This window comes from Lepidochelys kempii, chromosome 8 (genome assembly GCF_965140285.1).
Source record: "Lepidochelys kempii isolate rLepKem1 chromosome 8, rLepKem1.hap1, whole genome shotgun sequence".
Lineage (NCBI taxonomy): Eukaryota > Metazoa > Chordata > Testudines > Cheloniidae > Lepidochelys > Lepidochelys kempii.
Genome location: NC_136387.1, coordinates 64,852,455 through 64,879,443, shown reverse-complemented (window position 1 = coordinate 64,879,443; position 26,989 = coordinate 64,852,455). Strand labels below are relative to the sequence as shown.

The 26,989-nt window shown below is 40.8% G+C and overlaps 1 protein-coding gene across 8 annotated transcripts in view; it reads right to left on the bottom strand.

Annotated features, from left to right (window-relative positions):
• Positions 1-26,989, bottom strand: part of PTPRC (protein tyrosine phosphatase receptor type C) — a 155,083-nt gene that overhangs the window by 35,740 nt on the left and 92,354 nt on the right. For all 8 annotated transcript variants that reach the window (XM_073356764.2, XM_073356763.1, XM_073356768.1 and 5 more), the window contains 5 exons: positions 26,751-26,861; positions 24,898-25,041; positions 16,469-16,597; positions 11,673-11,828; positions 4,716-4,909 (listed from right to left, as the gene is read on the bottom strand). In XM_073356764.2, coding sequence (XP_073212865.1) covers positions 4,716-4,909; positions 11,673-11,828; positions 16,469-16,597; positions 24,898-25,041; positions 26,751-26,861 — 734 coding nt within the window. The remainder of the gene's footprint in view (positions 1-4,715; positions 4,910-11,672; positions 11,829-16,468; positions 16,598-24,897; positions 25,042-26,750; positions 26,862-26,989) is intronic.

Here is a 26,989-nt window from a genome sequence, read left to right as displayed (position 1 = left end):
CAGTGACTTGATGGTTACCTGTTCTGTTAATTTCCTCTGATGTACCTGGTACTGGCCACTGTCAGAAGACAGGACACTGGGCTACATGGACCTCTGGTCTGACCAAGTGTGATAAATGAAAGGGGTGGGGAGCTCCCTTTTATGGACACCCAGCCAGCCAGCAGCCATAAAATCCCTCTTAGTAGCTGTTCTCTAATTGCTTTACCTGAGCACTCCAATGATTGGGACCTAGTGTTGCAGCAGTTGCTCTTTGCCTACAGGGCTGTACCAATCCCAGTTTGGGGTTTTCACCCGTTGAACTCGTTTATGGCCACGAAGTTAAGAGGCCATTACAGTTGGTGAAGCAGCAATTGGAGGGGGTTACATCGTCTCCAGGAACTTACATTTTGGACTTTGTAACCAACCTGCAAAACACCCTCAAAGACTTTCTAGCTTTTGCTCGAGAAAACCTACAGGATGCTTAACAAGAGCAAAAGGTCTGGTATGATAAACATGCCAGAGAGCATACCTTCAGAGTTGGTGACTAAGTCATGGTCCTGAAAGTGCTCCAGGCCAATCAGATGGAAGCATCGTGGGAGGGGCCATTTATGGTCCAAGAGTGCCTCGGAGCTGTTAATTAACTCATAGCATTCACAGACCCTATCCTAAAACCTAAAGTATACCATGTTAATTCTCTAAAGCCCTTTTATTCCCAAGAAATCAAGGTTCTCCAGTACAGCCCAGGAGAGAGACAATGCTGAGTGTGCCTGAAGGAGTCTACTATGAAGGGAAAAGCAATGGTGGCATAGAAGAGGTGAGCCTTTCCATAGCCCTTGGGCATAAGAGTGACAGCAAATCCAGGAGCCAGCTTCGTGCCAGTGTTTTCAGCCACCCCAGGACGGACAGAATGGGCGAACCACTCCATTGACACAGATGATGCTCGCCCAGTTAGAGACCAACCCTATTGGATGGCTCCTCAAGCCAAAACTGCAATAGAAAGAGAGACCAAGGACATGTTACAGATGGGTGTAATCCGCCCCTCTGAGAGTGCATGGGCCTCTCCAGTGGTTCTGGTTCCCAAACCAGATGGGGAAATCCGCTTTTGCGTGGATTACCATAAGCTAAACGCTGTTACTCGCCCAGAGAACTATCCAATGCCATGCACAGATGAGCTATTAGAGAAACTGGGATGTGCCCAATTCATCTCCACCTTAGACTTACCTAGAGGGTACTGGCAAGTGCCACTAGATGACCCAGCCAAGGAAAGGTCAGCCTTCATCACCCATGTAGGGCTGCATGAATTTTATGTGCTCCCTTTCGGACTGAGAAATGCACCCGCCACCTTCCAGAGACTGGTGGATAACCTTATTTTTGGATTTGGGGAATTTGCAGTTGCCTACCTTAACGATGTGGCCATATTCTCAGATTCATGGGCAGAACATCTGGAACACCCCCAAGCTGTCTTCCAGCGCATAAGGGAGGCAGGATTAACCATTAAGGCCAAAAAAAATGTCAAATAGGACTAAATGGTAACATACCTTGGACACCAGGTGGGTCAAGGAACTATCAACCCCCTACAGGCTAAAGTAAATGATATCCAAAATTGCCCTGTCCCTAAGTCAAAGAAGCAGGTCCAATCCTTCTCGTATTACAGACTATCTGTACCACACTACAGCCAAATTGCCACCTCACTGACTGAACTAACCAGAAAAAACCAGCCAAATGCAGTTCAGTGGACTGAGGAGTGTTAGAAAGCCTTTAACCAGCTTATGGTGGCCCTTAAGTCTGACCCTGTGCTAAGGGCCCCGAACTTTGACCAACCTTTCATCATAATCACAGATGCGTCCGAGTGTGGTGTGGGAGCAGGAAGGACCAGATCAAAAATTCCATCCTGTTGTGTTTTTCAACAAAAAACTTTCTGAGAGGGAAAGTCACTGGTCAGTCTTAGAAAAAGAATGTTACTCCATTGTGTATGCTCTTGAGAAGCTATGCCCATACATTTGGGAATGGCGTTTCCACCTGAAGGCTGACCATGCTGAACTGGAGTGGCTTCACACAGTCAAAGAGACTAACAAAAAACTTCTTCAGTGGAGTTTAGCTCTTCAGGACTTTGATTTTGAAATAACACACATTTCAGGAACCTCTAACAAAGTGGCTGATGCACTCTCCCAGGAAGGTTTCCCAGAATCAGCCAGGTTAAAATGTCCCTGTATTCTAAGTCATTATAGTCCTTAAAATGTAGAAAATACTGTACAGTCTTCATGTAATTAGTAGTAAAATTAGAGGTGCATGCATCTTATTAACTCTGTTTTCCTAAACCTCCAGGAAGAAATCCCAGCCTGTGTGGCCTGACCTGAACCAGACTGGCCAACACAGTCTGTGATTTGGGGGGCGTATGATAAATGAAAGGGGAAGTAGCTCCCTTTTATGGACACCCAGCCAGCCAGTAGCTCTAAAATCCCTCTTAGTAGCTGTTCTCTAATTGCTCTACCTGTAAAGGGTTAAAAAGTCTCAATGCTATGCATAGGTAGAAGGAAGTAAGTGGGCACCTGGCCAAAAGAGCCAAGACTCCCCTTTTGTCTGTCTGTTCTCTCGGGCAGAGGCGGACAGGATAGCAGTTATGCTGTTAGAAGCTTGGGTCAGGTATGAAAAAATCATCAGTATCATACCGATAAACTACTCATTTAAAACCCCAGATATATAAGTAGATCAGGAAATTTCTAGGAAGACGCAATTAGGTTTATCCCTTTTATTTCGTTATGGCTTGTGGATTCCTCTGTGCTAACACCAGGTGCTATTGTTTTGTTTGTAATCTTTAAGACCTCAAGAAAGCTATTCTTGGTACTTAATCCTTGTAGTTGCTCTTTTAAAATCTAGCTATAGCCTGAGTTCCCAGATGTAGCTTCTTTCTTTCTTTTTTTATTAATAAAATTTACCTTTTTTAAGAACATAATTGGATTTTTGTGTCTTAAGAGGTTGTTTAATTAGCTGGTGGCAACAGCTGATTTCCCTTTTTTCCCCCTCTCTTTCTTTCTTAGCTCTTCCCTGGGGAGTGGGGTGTGTGTGTGAAAGGGCTTGAGGGTACCCCACAGGAAGGAATTCCCAAGTGTGCCTTCCTGGGCTCTCAAAGGGGTTTTGCACTTGGGTGGTGGCAGCATCTACCAATCCAAGGTCAGAGAAAAGCTGTAACTTTGGATGTTTAATAGAAGCCTGGAATGGCCAGTATTAATTTTTAGAATCCTTGCGGGCCCCCACCCTCTGCACTCGAAGTGCCAGAGTGGGAAATTAGCCTTGACACCAAGTAGAGCCATTCTTATGTTCTTCTAACTCTTGAGTAGACCCAGAGCCAGAATCCTGTTGTTGCTATCTAGGAGGCCCTTCTGACTTCCCAGAGAGGATCAGGCTGAAGGGCTAAATCATGGGCCCTTATTCAGAAACCCCTCCGGAGCAAAGCAGAGTCCTTGTGTAAACAAAGGGGATTAGTGCAGGAGGAGTTGGCAAGAGGCCTGAACTCTGCTCTCACCATTAGGACAATTTCAGGGCCTCTTGTTATGTTTTAGAGAATGTCTCTGAGTTCAAATTATAAAATGAGTGAACAATTTTCAAACAGGATATTAGCATCCACTGTCTAAAGATGCCTTTCATTAGCAAGACAAAAGGAAGGCAGGAGAGGGGTGAAGAAAAATGGGCAGATCCTGGTTCCTGAAAGAAACCAAACTCTGAGCCTCTTACTAGGTACCTTCTTAGTTCAGTTAGCATATAGGAGCAGCTACCAGGGCCTGGAAATGCTCCAGAGAAGTGGCAGATATAGTATACAGGCTTTATAAGGAGAGTGATAAACGCTGCAAAGATAAAATGCCAGGAGGGGATATCCATCCATGCCTATAGTGGAAGGCAGGAATATGGTGGAGGGAACTAGAGGGAGGCAGTCAGGAGAAAGAAAACTTTATCTGAGAGAGAGCTCAGAAGGAGGATATGGTTTGAACAGGAAGATGAATGTTTCTCTGGAAGGTGAGGGCTCAATGGAGAAGTGTGAAGAGTCTGTCTCAGAGTCTGGTGGGGCTGGGGTCTGATATTTTGAGTGGGATCTGATCGCTGAGTCATCTTCATCAACCACAGAATGTAACAAATTTCAGGAATAGACCTTGAGTATCTCAAGAGTCCACAGTGAAAAATTAGTAAAGAATCTGAAAGTATGTGTTTGCTAAGGATTCCCGCATAACCTAAATTTAGAGTTGAATTTGTGCTGGGGCTTGCTGAGGCTCCACTCTTGTACCTCTTTTCATGCTATGATGCAGTATAAGCACCTCTTTTGTCAGTGGCATGCAAGACGTAACCTTGCACATGAGGGGTGTGCAAGGTCACGCTGTGTGGAGGACACCCTTGTTATTTCTTGAGCCCTAGCACCTCTTTCTTTACAAATCAAACACTGCCTATGTTCTGACTCACACACCTACCTTTCAGTCTCCTACCATTTTGATAATCATGAAAATTACATAAGTTTGATATTACTCAGTATGAAATGTAAAATAACCTATAAAGTGCAGTTGTGAATTGTCATCAGTAATCATTACATTTAAAAATATTTTAAAATGTAAAATATTAATTCTACTAAGAAAAGAATGTACCACAGCAGAGAAATTTTTGATAAATACATAATACAACAAAAAAATTGCAGCTACCAATAATTTTGTGGTGCAATGAACTTTTTCTGTCTCTTTAAACATAGATCTTACCTCAAAGTTGTATTGTTTCAGATAATAAAGATCTTCTTTATGAAACTCACATACGTCTTTTTTAGTTTCATTCTTTCCCTCCCATACCAGTGTGAAATTTTTAAGTTCACCATTTACAGACTGCTCCTTACACTTAATGCGGACAGCATTATTGGAAATCAGTTTTACTTCGGTAATAGTCACTTTTTCTGGTTCTGTTTATGGAAGAAATGATACCATGTTATATTTTAATATTTTGGAACCAAACATTTTAACCATTATAGTTTCACCCATATTTTTCACTAATCACTACCTCTCTGTACCATCGATATATTTGTTATAGTTCACCACCTAGAAGAACTCCACTCCTGATTCAGAAAAGTCCATAATGCTTTAAGTTAAGCATGTTCTTAAGTCCTTTGCTGAACTGGTACCTCCATAAGTTGGAGTGAGACTGTGATATAAGAACATAAGAATGGCCATACTGGGTCAGACCAAAGGTCCATCAAGCCCAGTATCCTGTCCTCTGACAGTGACCAATGGTAGGTGCCCCAAAGGGAAGGAACAGACAGGTTATCAAGTGATCCATGCCCTGTCACCCAATCCCAGCTTCTGGCAAACAAAGGCTAGGGACACCATTCCTGTCCATCCTGGCTAATAGCCATTGATGGACCTATCTTCCATGAACCTATCTGGTTCCCTTTTGAACCCCGTTATAGTATTGGCCTTCACAACACCCTCTGGCAAGGAATTCCAGAGGTTGGCAGTGTGTTGCATGAAAAAATACTTTCTTGTGTTTGTTTTAAACCTGCTACCTATTAATTTCATTTGGTGGCCCCTTATTCTTATATTATGAGAAGGAGTAAATAACACTTCCTTATTTACTTTCTCTATACCACTCATGACTTTATAGACCTCAATCATATCCCCCCCTTAGTCGCCTCTTTTCCAAGCTGAAAAGTCCCAGTCTTATTAATCTCTCCTTACACGGAAGCCATTCTGTACCCCTAATAATTTTTGTTGCCCTTTTCTGAACCTTTTCCAATTCCAATATATCTTTTTTGAGATAGGGCAACCACATCTGCACACAGTATTCAAGGTATGGGCATACCATGGATTTGTACAGAGGCAGTATGATATTTTCTGTCTTATTATTTATCCCTTTCTTGATGGTTCCCAACATTCTGTTTGCTTTTTTGACTTCCGGTGCACATTGAGTGGATGATTTCGGAGAACTATCAACAATGACTCCAAGATCTCTTTCTTGAGTGGTAACAGTTAATTTAGACCCCATCGTTGTATATGTATAGTTAGGATTATGTTTTCCAATGTGCATTACTTTGCATTTATCAACATTAAATTTCATCTGCTATTTTGTTGCCCAGTCTCCCAGTTTTGTGAGATCCTTTTGTAGCTCTTTGCAGTCTCCCTGGGACTTAACTATCTTGAGTAGTTTTGTATCATCTGCAAATTTTGCCACCTCACTGTTTACCCCTTTTTCCAGATCATTTATGAATATGTTAAATAAGACTGGGCCTAGTACAGATCTCTGGGGGACACCACTATTTACCTCTCTCCATTCTGAAAACTGACCATTTATTCCTACCCTTTCTTTCCTATCTTTTAACCAGTTACCGATCCATGAGAGAACCTTCCCTCTTATCCCATGACTGCTTATTTTGCTTAAGAGCTTTTGGTGAGGGACCTTGTCAAAGGCTTTCTGAAAACCTAAATACACTATATCCATTGGATCTCCTTTGTCCGCATGCTTGTTGACCCCCTCAAAGAATTTCACTAGATTGCTGGGGCATGATTTCCCTTTACAAAAACAATGTTGACTATTTCCCAACAAATTATGTTCACCTATGTGTCTGACAATTTTGTTCTTTACGATAGTTTCAACCAATTTGCCCAGTACTGAAGTGAGGCTTACTGGCCTATAGTTTCCAGGGTCACCTCTGGAGTCCTTTTTAAAAATTGGTGTCACATTAGCTGTCCTCCAGTCATTTGGTACAGAAGCTGATTTAAATGATAGGTTACAGATGACATTTAGTAGTCCTGCAAGTTCACATTTGAGTTCCTTCAGAACTCTTGGTGAATACCATCGGGTCCTGGAGGCTTTTATTACTGTTTAGTTTATCAATTTGCTCCAAAACCTCCTCCAATGACACCTCAATTTGGGACAGTTCCTCAGATCTGTCACCCAGAAAGAATGGCTAAGGTTTGGAAATCTCCCTCACATCCTCAACAGTGAAGACAGTTGCAAAGAATTCATTTAGTTCCTCCGCAATGGCCTTATCATCTTTGAGTGCTCCTTTATCATCTCAATCGTCCAGTGGCCCCACTGGTTGGTTAGCAGGCTTTCTGCTTCTGATGTATTTAAAAAAAATAGCTATTTCCTTCGGAGTCTTTGGCTAGCTGTTCTTCAAATTCTTTTTTTGTCTTTCTAATTATATTTTTACACTTCATTTGCCAGAATTTATGTTTTTTTTCTATTTTCCTCATTAGGATTTATCTTCCACTTTTTAAAGGATGCCTTTTTGCCTCTCACTGCTTCTTTTACTTTGTTGTTTAACCGCAGTGGCTCTTTTTTGGTTCTCTTACTATGTTTTTTTAAATTGGGGTATACATTTAAGTTGAGCCTCTATTGTGGTGTCTTTAAAAAGTTTCCATGCAGCTTGCAGGGATTTTACTGTGCTACTGTACCTTTTAATTTCTGTTTCACTGACCTCCTCATTTTTGTGTATTCCCCTTTCTGAAACTAAATGCTACAGTGTTGGGCCGCTGTGGAGTTTTCCCCGCCACAGGGATGTTAAATTTTATGTGATAGGAGACTGTGTGATAGGAGAGCTCTGCCTGTGATCCTTCATATAAAGATAAATGGCACAGTAATGCATCATTTCCTCCTCCGATGATTCTCCATTTGGGATACTGTTATAAGCAAGAGCTTCTTTCGCAAAGACATTCTGTGCAAGTGAGTCTGATAACGCCCATTTATAAAAAATACTTAAACTCTCAGTAAATATTCTGTGATAAAGTGATTTAGAACAGTGGTTCACAACCTTTCCAGACTACTGTACCCCTTTCAGGAGACTGATTTGTCTTGTGTACCCCCATATTTCACCTCACTTGAAAACTGCTTGCTTACAAATTCAGAAATAAAAATACAGAAGTGTCACAGCACATTATTACTGAAAAATTGCTTACTTTCTCATCTTTACCATATAATTATAAAATAAATTGGATTGGACTATAAATATTGTACTTACATTTCAGTGTATAGGATATAGAGCAGCATAAACAAGTCATTGTCTGTATGAAATTTTAGTTTGTACTGGTTTCACTAGTCCTTTTTATGTAGCCTGTTGTAAAACTAGGCAAATATCTAGATGAGTTGACAATACCCCCTGGAAGACCCTCAGGGATACTCGTATGTCTGGTTGAGAACCACTGATTTAGAAAAACATGGCAGGAAGTCGTGTCTGGTTTTTTTACCCTACTTTTTATTTTTTTCATAAAAGTGCATTTAGGGGTTTTTATTTTTTAAATTTTATTTATGTATTTATTTATTTATGCTAATGAAAGGTTGCAGAAATCTTCATTCACTATGGATGAAATTCTGGGCTGTGAATGCTCTGTGGGGAGGGCTGCCTAATTGACAGCACAGACAAGCCAGAAGACTGAAAACGCTAGGGGACCTCCCAGCACTGCACACACCTTGCCACCATATGGGGCTTGGCATCCAGCGCCTAGTGGGGGAGGGGACTGAAACCAAGACCGAGTGCCTAGGTCTGGGTCCTGCTGCCCTCACAGGGCAGGGAACCAACTCTGATTGACCCCCAGAGCAGTAGCCAGATGCTTGTGCTATGTGTGTGAGGAGAGCCTCCAGCAGTTTTGAACTGACACCAGAGAGGCTGGGTAGAGAGAACGGGAAAGCTAGCCCAAGAGACACCTCCAGCCACACACCAATGCCACGCCAGGATCTGAGTTGAATTATCTATAGTTTAGGTTGTTTCTTCTCCAGATCAGACTTGGATGGCGGATGCATCTAGCTTTCCGGTTAGACCAATCCCCCCATAATCCACCCAAAAAAAATTTAAATTCAAAGGGAGAGTTCTTACTACTCGCTAGCTCTTCCATAAGAGATTTCAACAAAGATAAAACCAATGGGAATTGAGAATCATTAAAAGGAGGGTCATGATCCACCAAGTCTGATGACATAGGTTTGTAGTTATTGCTCCTGCTGTTCATAAGTCTGTAAGATCCTTATCCATAAAGTGCTTAGTCAGTAAAGATATTTCCTGGGTATCCTCCCCCCAGACTTCAAAAGTGCCAGGAGAATCAGAACTGGTGTGTTCCAAACCCTGGTGGTGAGAGGGGGAGTTTGCTTCTTGGAGAAGAAATCAGTTAATTTAGACTGCAGTGGAGGAGGATCCATCTGGAGAGCTACGAGGTGCACATAATCTTCAAGGCAAAGACTGTCCAATTTCTTTCCTTCCCAATTTCTACTAGGGAGAGCCTTTACCACAATAATTCACATAGTTTTGTCCTGGAACATGTCCAGATATAAAAATAAGATTAATTTATATGGAGATTTTTAAGTTTTTGAAAACTTTTGACTTGATTTTTTTTCTTTTTACATGAAACATGGTTAGTTAAGTCTGGCATCAGTCTTTCCTGGTTTTGAACCCTATCTCCATGGATGAGGTCAATTGTCAAAAAGGGGTTATGTATTAGGAGGACTTGCCATCATGGTTTCCTTACACCTGAAAGCCCAGATTTTACCTTTAGAATCAAAGGTTATGTCTACACTGCAATTAAAAACCCTCTGCTGGCCTGTGCCAACTGACTTGGGTTCATGGGGCTCGGGCTGCCGGGTTGTTTAATTGCCATGTAGACATTTGGGCTCAGGTTGCAGCTGAGACATTTGCAAACCTAAATGTCAATTAAACAGCTCTTTAGCCCAAGCCCCTTGAGCTTGAGTCATCTGACATGGGCCAGTTGAGGGGTTTTAATTGCAGTGTAGACATACCCAAAGTGTCAGGGCATTCATTCAGGCTATATTTTTAATAATTTCTCCTGATCTCCAAATTTTAATAGTCAATGTTTTTCTTGCCCAATATCTCCCCCATTTTATTCTGAGTCATTGTGGGAATGCCTGGATGCGCAAACTGATATGGTAGGTCTTCCATTAAAAATGGCTCATATAATAATTTTAGGAGATTTTAATGCTCAGATAGGTCCTCCAACAAACTCAGTATCAGGGGAAGAAAACATTGAGGATGTTTTTGAACCCCTCAAAACTCTAGAGATCAGGTGGTTAGGTCTGGACAAAATTAAAGGTTTTATTAGATAAATCAAATCCAATACCTGTACAAGGACAAAGTATAGGGGATAGAGAAGAACATTTTACCTATATTTCATCTTCTGGTGGTTGTTTCATCTCCTGGTGGCATATATTATCCCTATAATTAATTGGTCCTTCCACTGGGATTTCTTTATATTTTCTTGCCCAGACAGCAATCACCAACCTCTTTGTCTATAATTATGAATGATGTGCCCTTTTCAAGAGAGTTATAATTCTGATGGTCAGAATACCTTAACCCCTTCGGAATAACATGGTTGTAAAAGACTAAAAAGGACCCGAGCCATTTGTAATAAATTATCAAGAAGATGGAGGTCTCTGATGTTAGAGATATAATTATTAAGTAACATGATTCATCTCAAATGTGTGAATCATACGAGTTGCTGGTAAAGTCCTTGCAACCACTTTCTCTAAATAAATTGGTTTTAATTATCCCAAAAATGCTTTAAAAGATAAGCTCACTTGGTTTATGCGGTCTGTGTGAAGTGCTTTAGCACATATAGCTAATAGGATAAGATGCAATCCCTCTCCCAACTTACTTCAAAATCTAGGAGCTGCCAGAAGGGGACATAAACTTTACTATATCATAAAAACAATAATATTTAAGATCCTTGTGGAAAGTAGCAGCTAAAGCTAAAAATTCTTCCATTTTTTGAAGAAGTCTTGGGCTTTGGTAGATATACTCCAGTTGAGGAACCAACTGATGAAGACTAGAGAGCACATTTTGGCCCATTTGGCACATTTAATGATTCCCCCCAACCAGTTTTTTTTTAAATCTAATTCTACCATAGTTGATGCAATAAGGAATAATCTCTTTGATATACCACTCTGGCCTTCAGTAACAGACAGTGAAGTCCAGTCATTTGTTTTAGCCCAATCTCAGAAAAAAGCTCCAGGGGAAGGTTTTCTGCCTGCTTAAATTTTGTAGGAAAATGGTGATTGCTGGTCCCCAGTCTTGGCTAAATTATTTCCTGTCATTAATTATATTGAATGGGTTCCCTCCGGCTGGAAGTCCAGTATCATAGTTCCTATTTTTAAAAAAGGGGATGGAAAGAATCCTGCTTCATATAAACCTATTAGTCCGGTAGATGTGGCAGGGAAAATTTATTCCAGATTTTTACTAGCTGAACTTGAAATATGAGTTTTAAAGGCTAATTTATAACACAAAGAGCAGTCCAGCTTTAGGCAGGTAGAGCCACAACTAATAATTGCTTTATTTTATATAATTTATAAATATATTGTGGTTAAGGGTACTAGATTATATGCAGCCTTCATAGATCTAAAGATGGCATTTGATTCTATTAACCAAGACAAACTTTGGGCAAAATTTAGAAGGATGGGTATTGATCTACGACTTTTGTATATTTTGGAGGCTCTACACTAGGGCAATATGGCTAGGGTAAGAACTAAAGGCAATGGAGAATGTACTAAAATTTTCCTTGTTTCTAGGGGAGTACCCCAAGGATATCTTCTAGCATCTCTTCTTTTTAATTTGTATGTAAATTGTATAAAGTAACAAGTTAGAAATAGTGAAACAAAAGTGACATATATTTTTCTTCTCATACATTAGTTCTTTGAATTTTCAGTAAAAGTAAGTAAATACATAAACTTACGTGCTGGTTTTGTCCACAATTTTGTAGTTACAGCGTCACCATAAAATCTGTTTGATGAATATTTGCTTACTGTGTATGCCTCTATTGACACATTATATAGTTTGTAAGGCTTTAACTTAGAGCAGGAAAAAATGGTCCCATTGACAGACGCGTTGACTGTAAAATAAATAAATAAATCGAAAGCTTAAGTTAAGACTTCATAATAGTAATATAGGAATTGCTATACTGGATCAGGCCACAGATCCTTCTTCATTCATTTTCCTATTGTCTAGCAAAGGTCAATACTAGATTAGTTGTTATCCTTTGCTCTGAAACATTGGTCTACATGCCTTATATATGTTTTTATTCTACGTAATATAACTATGAATGTTATTCAAAGTTTGCACCCAAATTTGGCCAAGTCATAAACTTCTGAAAATCTCAGTTTGCACATGCTCGGGACAGCTTTGTTGGAATCTGGCAGCTAAATTTGCTTAAGATTTCATTTGCACTGAGCATGATACAGCCTCTCACAGCTCCTACATGTAGACCATACTCTGCATGTGCCATCCCCAGAGTGTGATTGACCATGCTCCAGCCCAGGGCTTCAATGGTTAAACAACTGTGGCTCCTGACTGCTGAGCACAGTAACTGAGGGCAGGGAGGCTGTCTGTCCTGTTGTCCTAATGCTCCCCCTGCGGGGTCCAGGCACAGTGGAGGAAATGAGGAAGCTACCTGACTCCAGTACAGAAAGATGAGGAGAAGGGAGAGAGGGGCAATATATGCATGGTACCAGAGACAGAGGCAGGAGCTCCAGAGAGAGATGGGATAGGAGACTGGGGGATGAGTTAAGGAGCAGGAGCCAGAAAGGGGTAGGGTGACCGGATGTCCCGATTTTATAGGGACAGTCCCAATATTCAGGGCTTTGTCTTATATAGGTGCCAATTATGCCCCACTCCACACACACACTTCTGTCATGATTTTTCACACTTGCTAGTTAGTCACCCTAGAAAGGGGAAAGAGGAGGACAAAAGTGAGGGGGGAGGAATAAAAGGTGGGAGGGAGCAGGAGCTGTGGAGTAGGGAAGAGGAGCAGGGAAGGTGGGAGAACATGGGCAGGAGCAGAAAGGGAGGGGAGCAAGAGCTGGGCAGGGCAGTTGCAAGGGGTCAGTACTGGTGGGGAGAATGGGGAAAGAGTTGGGCAGGGACAGACAAGCAGAAGCCAAGGGGGTATCAGTAAGGAGGACTCATGGGCAGGAGCTGGGGTGGAGGGATAAGAGCAGAAGGGGACAGGGGCAGAAGATTCTGTAACCACTTGTGCACTCTCCCCTCCAGAACTTGGAATTGAACCCATTATTACAAAGTCTTAATATTTCTCTTCTGTCTAGCAAATAGCTGTAAAACCCACTGGAAAAATAGCTGTAAAACACACTGTCTCCATCTCTCTCTAGGTGTTGGTCCATATTTAAGATAGCAGCCTTCTAGTGCTACTAGTTACTCAGTCAGCTCAAGTGGTAGACAACTGTACCATAGATCTAAATAACCCAAACCTATTTATGACTAGGGCTGTTTGAAAATTTTCCTTCAATATTGTTTTTTGAAGAATAATTGGGTTTTTGACTAAACATTTTTTGCAAAAAGTGTCTGGTTTTCCATGGAAAATTTCAATATTTTATCAAAATGTCAAAAATTGAAATATTTCAGACAAAAGAAAGTTGTGATTAAAAATGACAACACAATGTTTTATGGGGTCTGTAGTTCAGGTTCCTTATGCTCTCAATCTGCTCTATAGGCTGGGCTCCCTCTTTGGACTACATCTTCCATGATACACCACTTTCTCCCTTCTTAGTGAGGGAAGCAGGTGCATCATAGGAGTATAAGACTCCCAAACTACATCTCGTGTGAAGCAAGCAGCACATTTTCAATAGAAATTAAAGTTTTTGGCCAAAACGTTTGTGATTTCAGCCAAAATATTTTTCCAAAAATTCAGAGACTTCAGAAAAAAAATTCCAGACTGCTCTGCTTATGACCAATTTGGTGACTCATTGTGGTTCCACATGATGAAATTTTTATTGTTTTAATTTTTAAGTTTTCAGTGATGGCACCACAGAAAAGCCGATGAGGAAACAAATGATTCTTCATTCAGTGCAAGGTGTGAACGATGTGTAGAAAATATGGCAGGGTGCCACACACTGAATGATGCGAATAAAAAGAAACATTGAGCACTATTCGCTGAATACCATCCACCCTGCACACTGAATGAAGAAGGGGTCTTGTAGGAAAATAGCATGTGATTATGTAACTAAAGACTAACATAATGCATACATACTGGGCCTGAATTAAAGTTGAAGAGGCAGCCATACTTTTGGCATTTCCTAACTTTTGAATGCTTGACTTTGCCACCTTAACATTTTTTTATTGTAGCTTTTTTGGATATAATCTATGAAACATTTAATCCTTTTTTGAATCCTGCTTAGCCTATGGACTCAGTATTTTATGACAACAAACTCCATATCTTAATACTTAATTTATTTGAATTTATAAGTAAATTATCAATGTGCATTGTGCAAAAAATATAAAAACAAAAACTGGAAAACACCCTCTCTTTGTAGTGAAGGTGCTAGAAGCAATTAAGTCAGGCACAACATCTACAGTCTGTTCCTCGGAAAGAACAATCAACACAGCAAGCTCTACAGATGTCAGATGCAGAGCAAGAAGACGACAACTTAGCGACCACAGCCAGTCATTGCAACTAATTGACAGCCAGATGACCAAGTTGTTACATGTTCAAGTCATGTAATTAGAAAACCTGTATGATTCAGAGACACTTAGACTGATAAATACTGAACTTCAAAGACAGCATGATAGTGTAAATATTTTAAATGGTAGGAATGCAGAACTTAAAGGGGGAGGATGTAACGGGAGGCTACACTGTATTATACTGTTCCACCACTAGGTGGCACTGTGCATAAAATACCTCATTTAAATGGTCTTCAGCCATAGCTTGGAGAGCCTTAAAAGATCTTATGAAGAACACATCTGGTGTGTATAAGTACGCTCAGTAGCCAGTCCATATCTGGTACAGAAGAACATGACAGGCAGCAGCAAATTTCAGGAGGAGCTAAAGGAATAAAGCTGCCATAGTGGCAACAGTGTAGAGCTGCAGCTGAGTTTTGGGGACTGTGTGGCAGTGGGGAACAATGGCTTTTCCTGGGCTCCTGCTGGCAATTTAAAATGAAACCTGTCCACATTTCCAGGCTGCACCCAGGACTGGAAGCTCACCAGACTTCCAGCCAGTCAGAGAAACTAGCTCACTGGGCTAGTGCCTCGTTGCATGATGGCCAATATAGACCTGAGGAGAATGAGAGGGTTGTCAAAGGAGTGGAGGAACACTGCAGCATTTGGCCACTTTTGCATCCAAAACCTGTAATATTATACCAGAAGAAGAGAGAAGGTTGTCAACTCAGGGCTGGATTAAAGCATAGAGACTTTAGGCCCATGCTTAGGGCTGTGGCTGCTAAACGAATGCGATTATATCAGAATTTCAGTTTTCACTTAAAAAAATAAGTTTCTAGCCCTTGTGATTGTGAAGAAAAACTTGAAAACACGACCCAAGTGTAACTGACACAGAAACATTGACCTGAGTGTGCAGGCAGCCTGAACTAATACATCAGAGGAGTGAGCTGCCCATCTGAGTTGCGTGTGTGTGGCAGGAAAAGAAGAGTATAGTGGGCCTGGTTCCTGTATCCAAGCACCTACATCCTGGCTACTGAAGTAAATACTGAGGGGCCTTCTGCTGTCACTCCTGACTGAGAGAAGGAAGCTCCATACTGCTACTCCTACCATATGGGGTGGGAAGTGAGGGGTAGAAAACACCTGCTACCATTCCTGTTTCTCTAGAAAGTAGGCTTCTATTGTCACTCTTGGAGGAGAGAAAGGGACCCACTGCTGCCCTGGAGGAGAGGGGCTCAGTGCTGCCTTAATCCAACCCTCCATAAACCTGTTATATTATGGGTGTAGGATTAAAAGAATAACAAAGAAAGAGTTGCTAACAGTTTCCTTACTATTCTCCCTTAGCCTTCTACTGAAATCTATTTTTTCATACGGGAAGGATTCCTCTTCCACAATTACATTTAAAATTCCGACAAACACCAATAGGAATAAGTCACTCAAGAGACTGCATTAGTTGGCTATTTAATGCATTTTCTGATGATGGAAGACACTCTGCTCACAACTGACTACCCAGGATGTGCACCTATTAATGAATGTCTTGTGACTTACTGCTAAATTACTTGTCTAAAATATGAGATGACTGATAATCTAACCTAGGGAGTTAAAATATGAAAAGCCCTGTAATATTAAACCAAATAAATGACATGACTAAACTGAAATAAGTTTTGAGGGAAAAAATCTTAATAGGGAAATTACTGTGGCGGTAAACTATTATGTTACTAGGTGAAAGTCTATGAACTGCACCCATACAACAGCATGAAGTGTGAAGCAAAAAATGGCTGAGAACTTGAAAACTGGACAGTAACAGACTGTGAATCCCAGTGGTGACTGAACGTGATGATATGATAAACAAAAAAGAGCATTCAACCATACTTGTAGATGTTTCCATCTCGTCACACTATTTCAATAGACATGTAGGCTTCAGAGTGACACACAGACAGAGAGACAATCTTGGAATTATATAGATTATTTGTATTATAGTAACACCAGTGGCCCAATGGGATAAAGGCTCCATTGTGCTAATGAGGCTACATAATTATGTACCAATTCACCTCAGTGATTAATATTAAAGAAAAATAGGCTTACCATTTTCTGTACAATTAACCCGATAACCATGGATAGGACCTTTTGATATGTTTTGGGGTGCTTTCCAGCTAAATGTTATATTCTCGGAAGTACGGTTTTCCTCTTTAGGGGTGTCAAGTTTCTCTGGTTCTGTTTAGAAAATTGGGAAAGAGAGAGAATAACACTATTTTAATGAAGAAAACATTATTTTTCAAATGATAACTAGCTCATTAATTAAGGAGAAAATTTGCAATAAAAAGCCTAGTATACTCTTGGTTTTCCAAAAGTATCTGATGGAATTAAGATTTCATTGGACAATAACATAAGAGTCTGTCGGGAGCAACTTGAGAATACTACTACATACTGTCAATTGAACTCTAACTCACTTTACACAAATACTAATATAGTGCAACCAAAAAGTGTAGAAATTGAATAGTTTAACACACAACCATTGAGGGATAATCATGGTGGGGAACTGGTAGCACTGTCTATTCTGAGGGTGCCTGACACTTCTCATTATAAGACCCATTATACAACTTTGTCAAACTTTGACCCTTTGGGGTGAAATTTTCTATGATGGGTTTCTGCCTCGTGCAGATTTTTTTTTTTTTAATTTTGATCAAAACAGTTCAGCTATTTCTAAGAATGAGGCTATAGAAAAACATGTTACTTTGTCCATGTTAAAAAATTCTGGTGACCTTTTCTTTGACCAGCTTTACTGCCCCTTGCTTTGGAGAAAAGACTTGCTGGATAATCCTGCAATACGTACCCCAGAGGAAATCAGTGGTCTATCGTACCAGCAAGAAACAAGGAGTGGGATTGCTGCCACCAAGCAACCTGCCTGGATGAGGCAACTTGTCTTGCAAGCAGAGTTGGACTGTGAGGTTGCTGCTAGACTTCTGAGGGACAGAAGAGGATCCCAGAGACACTAAAGAGAAAGGAACCCTCTAGGCCGCAGGGTTCTGTTGCGGTGCCCAAGAAAGCTGGAGGTAGAAGAACTGAATCCAGGGGTAGGTCCTCATGTTGGGTCTGGTGCTAAAGAGGAGAGGCCTGGAGCGAAGGGTTTCCTAACTACAGGGAAGGAGGGCCCGGCTATGAGAACTGTTGATCCTTTAGTATTTTTCTCCTGTAGTCAGGAAGCCCATGTGTACCATTTTTGCCTCACCATGGTACAGTAAAGGCCGTGTTATCCGGCACTTTATCAACTGGAAAGCTCTGTTAACTGGCATTTCTGATATCTTCCAATACAAATCTTTAGTCTAGTTACCAGGACTAGTATACTGCCCAGGAGGTTATGCAATTGCACATTCTGCACTCTACTTTTATGCAAAAGAGGCAGAAGACAAGTAAGCAAGCTGATATCAGGGATTTATTCAAAAAAGCAGCTTCCAGGGTGTGTCATAGGGTCATTACAGATTCAGTCCAATCTCCTACATCTTGTACATCTACGATGATAATTGATGTTGATAATGATGACCCTGAGGCACTGCAAGATCCTTAAATGCCTTCTGAATCATCAAAGAAAGATTAAATTGTGTTTAGTATAGTTTCAGTGTTGTGTATTTTTAGTGATCTGGGTGTACACCATGCGCTGTCCATAGTGATATACAGTGTCATAAGATAACCTACTGTATAGAAAACTTTAGCTGTATACACCTAAATTCTTCCAGAAACCAACCACTCTGCAGTGCAGTACTACTACTAGATTGGTGAGTCCCTGTATACTATTTTATACTTGATTCATTTTATTGTATTCTAATTCTTTGAAAATTGGTATTCCATTGGTAAGTATAGCTCTTAGTTAACCGGAATTTTTGATTAACCAGCACCCCCATTCCCCCAACATGCCGGATAACACAGAGTTTACTGTATATGATTATGCCTGAACCTGTACCTCAGAGGCCAAGAACTGTCCCATGAGTCCAGAAGGTTATATGACGACACAGTGAATGGAGCAGAGTTCCTAGGTCTGATGCTCTTGGCTCTAGCCAGATGTTTGTGCAGAAACAGCGGATGCATCCTGAGACTTGGCGGGTGGGGAAGTGTCTGCACATAGGCTGTATCCATGGGGACCTCCAGTCCTATCCCACAATCCTAATTAGGTTATCTATAGGAGACCAGGACACAGCTATTACTAGACATTTATTCTGGCGGTGCTGGGCTAGGACTGGGGTCCCATAGCCACTCTTTGGTGGAGGCAGTTTGGATAGGCTCAGAGCCAACTGCCAATGTCTGTGCTAATATTCTGCGGTGTAATAACAGGAGTATATCATGTAAGACGCAGGAGGTAATTGTCCCACTTTTCTTGGCACTGGTGAGGCCTCAGCTGGAATACCATGTCCAGCTTTGGATGCCACCCTTTAATAAAAGGAGTACTTGTGGCACCTTAGAGACTAACAAATTTATTAGAGCATAAGCTTTCATGGGCTACAGCCCACTTCATTGGATGCATATATGGAATGCAGAATGGAACATATAGTAAGATAGATATAGATGTATATACATACAAATAAGCTGGAAGTTACCATACAAACTGTGAGAGGCTAATTAGTTAAGATGGGCTATTATCAGCAGGAGAAAAAAAACTTTTGTAGTGATAATCAAGATGGCCCATTTAGACAGTTGACAAGAAGGTGTGAGGATACTTAACTGAAGGAAATAGATTCAATATGTGTAATGACCCAGCCACTCCCAGTCTCTATTCAAACCCAAGTTAATGGTATCTAGTTTGCATATTAATTCAAGCTCAGCAGTTTCTTGTTGGAGTCTGTTTCTGAAGCTTTTCTGTTGCAAAATTGCCACCCTTAAACCTTTTACTGAGTGGCCAGAGAGGTTGAAGTGTTCTCCTACTGGTTTTTGAATGTTATGATTCCTGATGTCAGATTTGTGTCCATTTATTCTTTTGTGTAGAGACTGTCCGGTTTGGCCAATGTGAGGGGCAGAGGGGCATTGCTGGCACATGATGGCATATATCATATTGGTAGATGTGCAGGTGAACAAGCCCCTGATGGCATGGCTAATGTGATTAGGTCCTATGATGGTGTCACTTGAATAAATATGTGGACAGAGTTGGCATCGGGCTTTGTTGCAAGGATAGGTTCCTGGGTTAGTGTTTTTGTTGTGTGGTGTGTGGTTGCTGGTGAGTATTTGCTTCAGGTTGGGGGGCTGTCTGTAAGCGAGGACTGGCCTGTCTCCCAAGATATGTGAGAGTGATGGGTCATCCTTCAGGATAGGTTGTAGATCATTGATGATGCGCTGGAGAGGTTTTAGTTGGGGGCTGAAGGTGACAGCTAGTGGCGTTCTGTTATTTTCTTTGTTGGGCCTGTCCTGTAGTAGGCGACTTCTGGTACTCTTCTGGCTCTGTCAATCTGTTTTTTCACTTCAGCGGGTGGTACTGTAGTTTTAAGAATGCTTGATAGAGATCTTTTAGGTGTTTGTCTCTGTCTGAGGGACTGGAGCACATGCAGTTGTATCTTAGAGCTCAGCTGTAGACAATCAATCAACTGCTGAGGTTGAATTAATATGCAAACTAGACACCATTTACTTGGGTTTGAATAGAGACTGGGAGTGGCTGGGTCATTACACATATTGAATCTATTTCCTTCAGTTAAGTATCCTCACACCTTCTTGTCAACTGTCTAAATGGGCCATCTTGATTATCACTACAAAAGTTTTTTTTCTCCCGCTGATAATAGCTCATCTTAACTAATTAGCCTCTTACAGTTTGTATGGTAACTTCCAACTTATCTGTATGTATATATATCTATCTTACTATATGTTCCATTCTATGCATCCGATGAAGTGGGCTGTTGCTCACGAAAGCTTATGCTCTAATAAATTTGTTAGTCTCTAAGGTGCCACAAGTACTCCTGTTCTTTTTGCAGATACAAACTAAGATGGCTGCTACTCTGAAACACTTTAATAAAAATGTGGACAAACTGGGGAGAGTCCAGAGGAAAGCTACAAAAATGATAAAAGGTTTAGAAAACATGATATATGAGGAAATGTTAAAAAAAACTTAGCGTGTTTAGTGATTAGAAAAGAAAACTGAGAGGGAACCTGATAAGTCTTCAGATATATTAGGGCTGTTACAAGATGATGGTGATCAATTGTATTTCATGCCTATCAAGAGTAGGGCAACAAGTAACTGGCTTATCTGTGGCAAGGGAAATTTAGGTTAGATATTCGGAAAAGCTTTCTATCTGTAAGGATAGATAAGTATTGGAATAGGTTATTAAGGGAGGTTATGGTGTCCTGAGCACGAAAGATTTTTAAGAACAGGTTGGACAAACACCTGTCAGCTCCTTGTCCCTGCCTCAGTGCAGAGTGATGGACTGAATGACCTCTCACGGACTCTTTCAGCCCTATATTTCTATGATTCTAGAAATTAAAGACTCATAGACTTTAAGGTCAGAAGGGACCATTGTGATTATCTAGTCTGACCTCCTGCACATTGCAGGCCACAGAACCTCAACCACTCCTGAAATAGACCCCTAACCTCCGGCGGAGTTACTGAAGTCTTCAAATCATGGTTTAAAGACTTCAAGTTACAGTGAATCCATCATTTACATTAGTTTAAACCTGCAAATGGCCCATGCTACAGAGGAAGGCAACCTCCCCCACCCCAGGGTCTCTGCCAATCTGACCTGGGGGGGAAATTCCTTCCTGACCCTAAATATGGCAATCAGTAAGACCCTGAGTATGTGGGCAAGACCCACTAGGCAGATACCTGGGAAATAATTATCTGTAGTAACTCAGAGCCCTTCCCATCTAGTGTCCCATCTCCAGCATGTGGGGGGTTTTGTTACTGGCAGTCACCGATGGCCACATGCCATCAAACCATCCCCTTCATAAACTTATCAAGCTCAATCTTGAAGCCAGTTAAGTTTTTTGCCCCCACTGCTCCCCCTGGAAGACAGTTCCGTAACTTCATTCCTCTGATGGTTAGAAACCTTTGCCTCATTTTGAACCTCAACTTGTTGATGGCCAGTTTATATCCATTTGTTCTTGTGTCCACAGTGGTGTTTAACTTAAATAACTCTTCCCCCTCTGTGGTATGTATCCCTCTGATGTATTTATAGAGAGCAGTCACATCTCCCCTCAGCCTTCTTTTGTCTCTGCTAAACAAGCCAAGCTCTTTGTGTCTCCTCTTATAAGGTAGGTTTTCCATTCCTCAGATCATCCTTGTAGCCCTTTTCTGCACCTGTTCCAGTTTGAATTAATCTATCTTAAACATTGGAGACCAAAATTGCACACACTATTCCAGATGAGGTCTCACCAGTGCCTTGTATAACAGTACTAACACTTCCTTGTCTCTACTGGGAATACCTGTCCTGATGCATCCTAGGACTACATTAGCCTTTTTCATGGCCACGTCACATTGACATTTCATAGTCATCCTTTGAGCAACCAATATCCCCAGGTCTTTCTCCTTCTCTGTCTTTCTCTTCCAACTGATAAATCTCCAGCTTATATCAAAAATTCTTGTTGTTTGTCCCAAACTGCATGACCATGCACTTTGCACTATTAAATTTCATCCCATTTCTATTACTCCAGTTTACAAGGTCATTCAGATCTTATTGTATGATATCCCAGTACTCCTTTGTATTGGCAATACCTCCCAACTTTGTGTCATCTGCACATTTTATTAGCGCACACTCACTTTTTGTTCCAAGGTCAGTAATAAAAATGTTAAATAAGATTGGTCCCAAGACTGTTTCCTGATAAACTCCACTAACAACCTCCCTCCATCCTGACAGTTCACCTTTCAATCTGACCTGTTGTAGTCTCCCCTTTAACCAGTTCCTTATCTACCTTTCAAATCTCATATTAATCCTCATCTTCTCCAATTTAATAATTTCCCATGTGGAATTGTATCAAATACCTTATGAAATCCAGGTAGATTAGATCTACTGCATGTCCTTTGTCTAAAAAATCAGTTATCTTCTCAAAGAAGGAGATCAGGTTGGCCTAGCACAATCTACCTTTCGTAAAATAATATTGTATTTATCCCAATTACCATTCACCTATATGTTCTTAACTACTCCCTCTTTCAAAATTTGTTCCAAGACCTTGCATACTATAGAGGTCAAACTAACTGTCCTGTAGTTTCCTGGATCACATTTTTCACCTTTCTTAAAAATAGGCCTAGCACATAGGCCTAATCACAAAGTCCCTTGGTTCCTCTCCTACTCTTTAATACTCGTTTTGATCATATTGAGGTGGACCTGGTAGGACACCTACAGCCCTATGCTAGCAGCTGCCACTATATCTTAGTAATCATTGATTATGCCACTCAGTACCCTGAAGCTGTAGGCTTATGGTCTGTGTTGGCACATGCAATAGCCAACAAATTGCTCCTCTAAGTTTGATGCCTATTTCAGGCCCAAGGTGGTTGAAATGTTGGACAAACTAGAGAAGGACAAATTTATAACTACCCTCAACCTAAGCAAGGGATGTTGGCAAATACCATAGGCCCAGAGACTGAGGAAACAGTATGTGTCACACCTTTCAGACTATACCAAATGCAGGCCCTTCCATTTGGGCTCCAGCTACATTTCAGCATTTAACAGAGAAGATGCTCCATGTTCATCAGACTTAAACTGCAGCCCATTTGGACAATGTGCTCCCCTTGGTCAGAACATCACAAGAGAGGTGCTGCAATCTCTTGGGATCAAGGGAAGGACTAACAGCTAACTCAGCTGTTATTAGCTGCATGGAGATTAAATATGAGGATTACACCAGAAGAAATGACAAGTCGAAAGCAGTAGGTAGTAAAGTGAAGGCCCTACTAGACTCTCCATTTCCTTCCACAAAATGGCAGATAATGGAGTTGGCGGGATACTAACAACACTCTGTGCCCCAGTTTTCCACAAAAATAGCTCCCCAAGCCAATGTTTTGCTTGGCCCCGGAAAGTCCACTGGTTTCCCAGCTTGTGAGGATGCTTTTGTGGAAATCACATGTATCTGCTGCAGTGAACCTGTGCTATATGGTCAGGATTTCACAAAAAGAGTTAATCCTGCCAAAGGATACCTCTGAACTGGGGCTTGAGACTGTTCTCTCCCAGGAGCTGGAAGAGGGAGGGCATTTATGTTATGCCATCTGCAGGAAACTGTTACCCAGAGAGACAAACTATTTGGTGATTAAGAAGGAGTCTGAGCTATAAAGTGGGTGGTAAAGTGCTTTTTACTTTGGTCATCTACCATACTTCGTTGAAATGGCTGCAGACAATGAAGAAGACCAGACCATGGCTGACATGATAGTCATCTGACTGTACAACCCCATGCCTTCACAATGCTCCATAAGACCAGACGCAACCCTTGAAAACATGGCATTCTTTTTTCTGGGAGTTAGGAGGAAACTTACTGATCAAAGAGTGTGCTCTGGGCCACTTTCTCAAAGGTAAAGGTGCTGCAGCCAGTAAAGGATTAACAGTTCCTGGCTGGTCACATGGTTACTCAGGGCAGAGTATAAAAGGAACAGAGGCCGCTCTGCCACCCTAGGCAAAAGTTCAGTGTGCCCTCCCCTCGCCCTTTGCATTTTCAATATTCTCACCAGAACAATGCTTTCTGTTATCAGAGATTCCCAACTGTGGGGAGGGAAGGAAGGAGGAGATAGGCATGTGGAAAACACTTTGGACTTTCGAGGGAGGTATGGCAAGCCTTCTGGTGGTTTGGTGGTTGTGGTAGAAGTCGGGGGGATAAGCATCAGGTCGCAGAGCCACTCACTCAGATTTGGTCCAACCGCCCCTCCATCATGAAAGGGGGACTGCAAGGCCAAATCTGAGTGAGTGGTGCTGCAACCCCATGCATTATCAGACAGACATTCTCCCAGATAGCTCCTGTTCTAGGCAGCTGCCTTGTTTGCCTCTAGTTAGAGTGACCCCTGTAAAGGAAAGGGAAGTGGGGTCAAAGGGTAAGGGTATACTCTCCCTCCTCCTAGCTGATTGAAATAGAGAAAGGCTCTGGGGATTCCTGCCCACTGTTTTCTATTTGTTTGTTCTGTGAGCATTTTGTGGATAATTGACAAGCCCTGAAGAAAGGATATAAAAATGCCCAGAGATCTATTTCCCTTACCTAGCACATCTTTAACATTAATTAAATATAAATAGAGCATTTTCCTACCCAGTTATCAATTACTTCTAAATATATAATTTTATGTTCAAATCTGTCCTCTTCAAGATCAATATCTGTGTTCTCCAACCCCTGCCTGTAAACATGCTATCCTCTTCCACTACCATTTGCTCCTTCTTCCAACCTCTTTGAACACCATGCTCTCTGCTCCCTCCTCGAATCTATGGGATTTATACTATGCCAATATAACAGAATCTGGGTACAAGACTTGTAATATCCTTTATCCCTTCTCCTCACATCCTTTTCCTATAGCTGCTGTGAATAAAATATGGATCTGTATCAGAAACATTAAAAAACAAACAAAAAATTATACTCACTTCCATAATCCGTTGATATATTAACGGTTTGCTGCGCAACTGTGTTCTCAAAATAGTATATAGTCCCAGTGCATGTGTAATTCTTGTTGGCTGATAAATTTTTCAGTGTTTTCTGAGGTTCTGTAATGTTTTGGTTATCTTTCCCTACGTTAAAATACAAAGTTTCATTAACACTTTTTCATAAACCCAAAAATTCTAGTTACAATTTTAGGTGGGATTTTCAAAAGAGCTCAACATTTGGCCTAATTTGATATTGAAGGTTGACTTCAGCAGGGGCAATGCTACATTAATACTATGTGCTTTTGAAAATCCCACCTTTAAATATTTTAATGTTTTACATTCATAATCTATTCCTTTTACCTTGATAGATATTGGATCAAAAACCTGTGATTGGTTTTCAAAAAGGGAGCTAAATACATTACTTGCATCACCTATTGTAGTGTACCTCCTTCATTTAAGATTAAAGGCTCTGTTTTGGCTGTGGTGAGTTACACACTTACCATCCCCCCCCCCCCCCCCCCATACATCTCCCCTGAGGTTAGAGGGGCATGTTCTATTCAATGTATCCTACTCAAAGATGATCAAGATACACAACCATTTGTAGACATCTTCCTTGGTGAAGACAGTCTAGACATTATGAATCTGGATTTCAAGTACAACCAATTATTTTCAAATATGACTTCCAAGGTGGTTTCTTGTTTCTTTGATTCACTCAACACTATGAATTAATTGACTAAAGTGATAAAAATATAATATAAATTGTATATATAGGAAAATTTATGTTTTTGTCAAAGTTGTCCAAAAAATGTGGCTCAAGCCAAAACAACAAATATAATTAAAGAGTTAAATTCTGGCCTTATTGAAGACAATGGTCGTTTTGCCATTGAATTCAAATGGGACTAGGATTATACCCATAGTGTTCCATTAAAATAAAAAAACCCAATACAACAAAGATTTCCTTTAAAAATTGTTTAATTAATATCAACTGGCCCTGCCTGGTTTCCTGTCAGCCTGACTGTCTGGTGGGCTGCTGGGGAAGCCCAAGTTTCTAAGGTCTGCTGCTCTGGGGAAGCCCTTCTATGTGGACATTCCCAGAGCTAGGGACTCCAGGGCTGCCCATCACTGAATAGCAGTTGTGAAACTCTTGTTAACTTGACAAGAGTCTGGTCAGTTTCATGGCTTTCATTCAGTGGTGTGCAGCCACAAAACTGACAAGAATTATGTCAATTTAAAGCACCAGATACCAAGGTTGTCAGGACCTCTCCACTGCTGCAGCCCGCCTGGCAGGTAGCTAGGCATCCTGGGGAGCATATTTCATTTCAGAATTGGCAACATTTTCATTGTTTCCAAAGTGAAAAATTGTGGGATTTCAGTTCTACCAAAATTTTCAAGGTTCTGGTTTTTGTCCCAGCTGAGGGTGAATTTTTTTTCTGAAATTTAACTGAAATTTCGTTTCCCACTAGCTCTAGAAATTAATTATATCTGATGGGATAATTTAGAAGACAGGTTTTCTATGTGGCATTTTCTTTAAGTTCAAAGTGCATAACAACCATCTGGTCATTAGTTAACATTCTCAGGTAAGGTCCAATAGTATATAGAATAGTATATATATTTTTAGTTCCCATACAGTATCTACTGTCCATCATTTGTCCCTCTTCTCATACTCTGTTTACAAGGGAATGTTTCCACACTTCCGTATTTTTATAAATATGCAGTCTAGTCTAGTATCTCAGTTTATGCTGACACTTAGGATAAAAATGATATTTCTTGCTTTAAATTTGTCCATTCACAATCAAATAAAAACAAAAATAATTTAAAATGGTAACTTTTAAAAGGTACAAAAAGTTTCCTACCAGTTTCACAGGCAAAGTTGTAGGCCAATTTGCAATCAGAAACATTAGTCCATGAGAGTTGTACAGATGTACTGGTTGGTGTATTGTTTTGCAATCTGTAGCTAGTTCCATCTGTGAAGAAGGATTCATGTCTTATATTACTGTGACATTTTCTGCAATATTAATTCTTTTCACACCAATTAATTATTTTCTTGTTTGGTGACTCTACTGTTTATATAAAATATATACAAACAAATGAC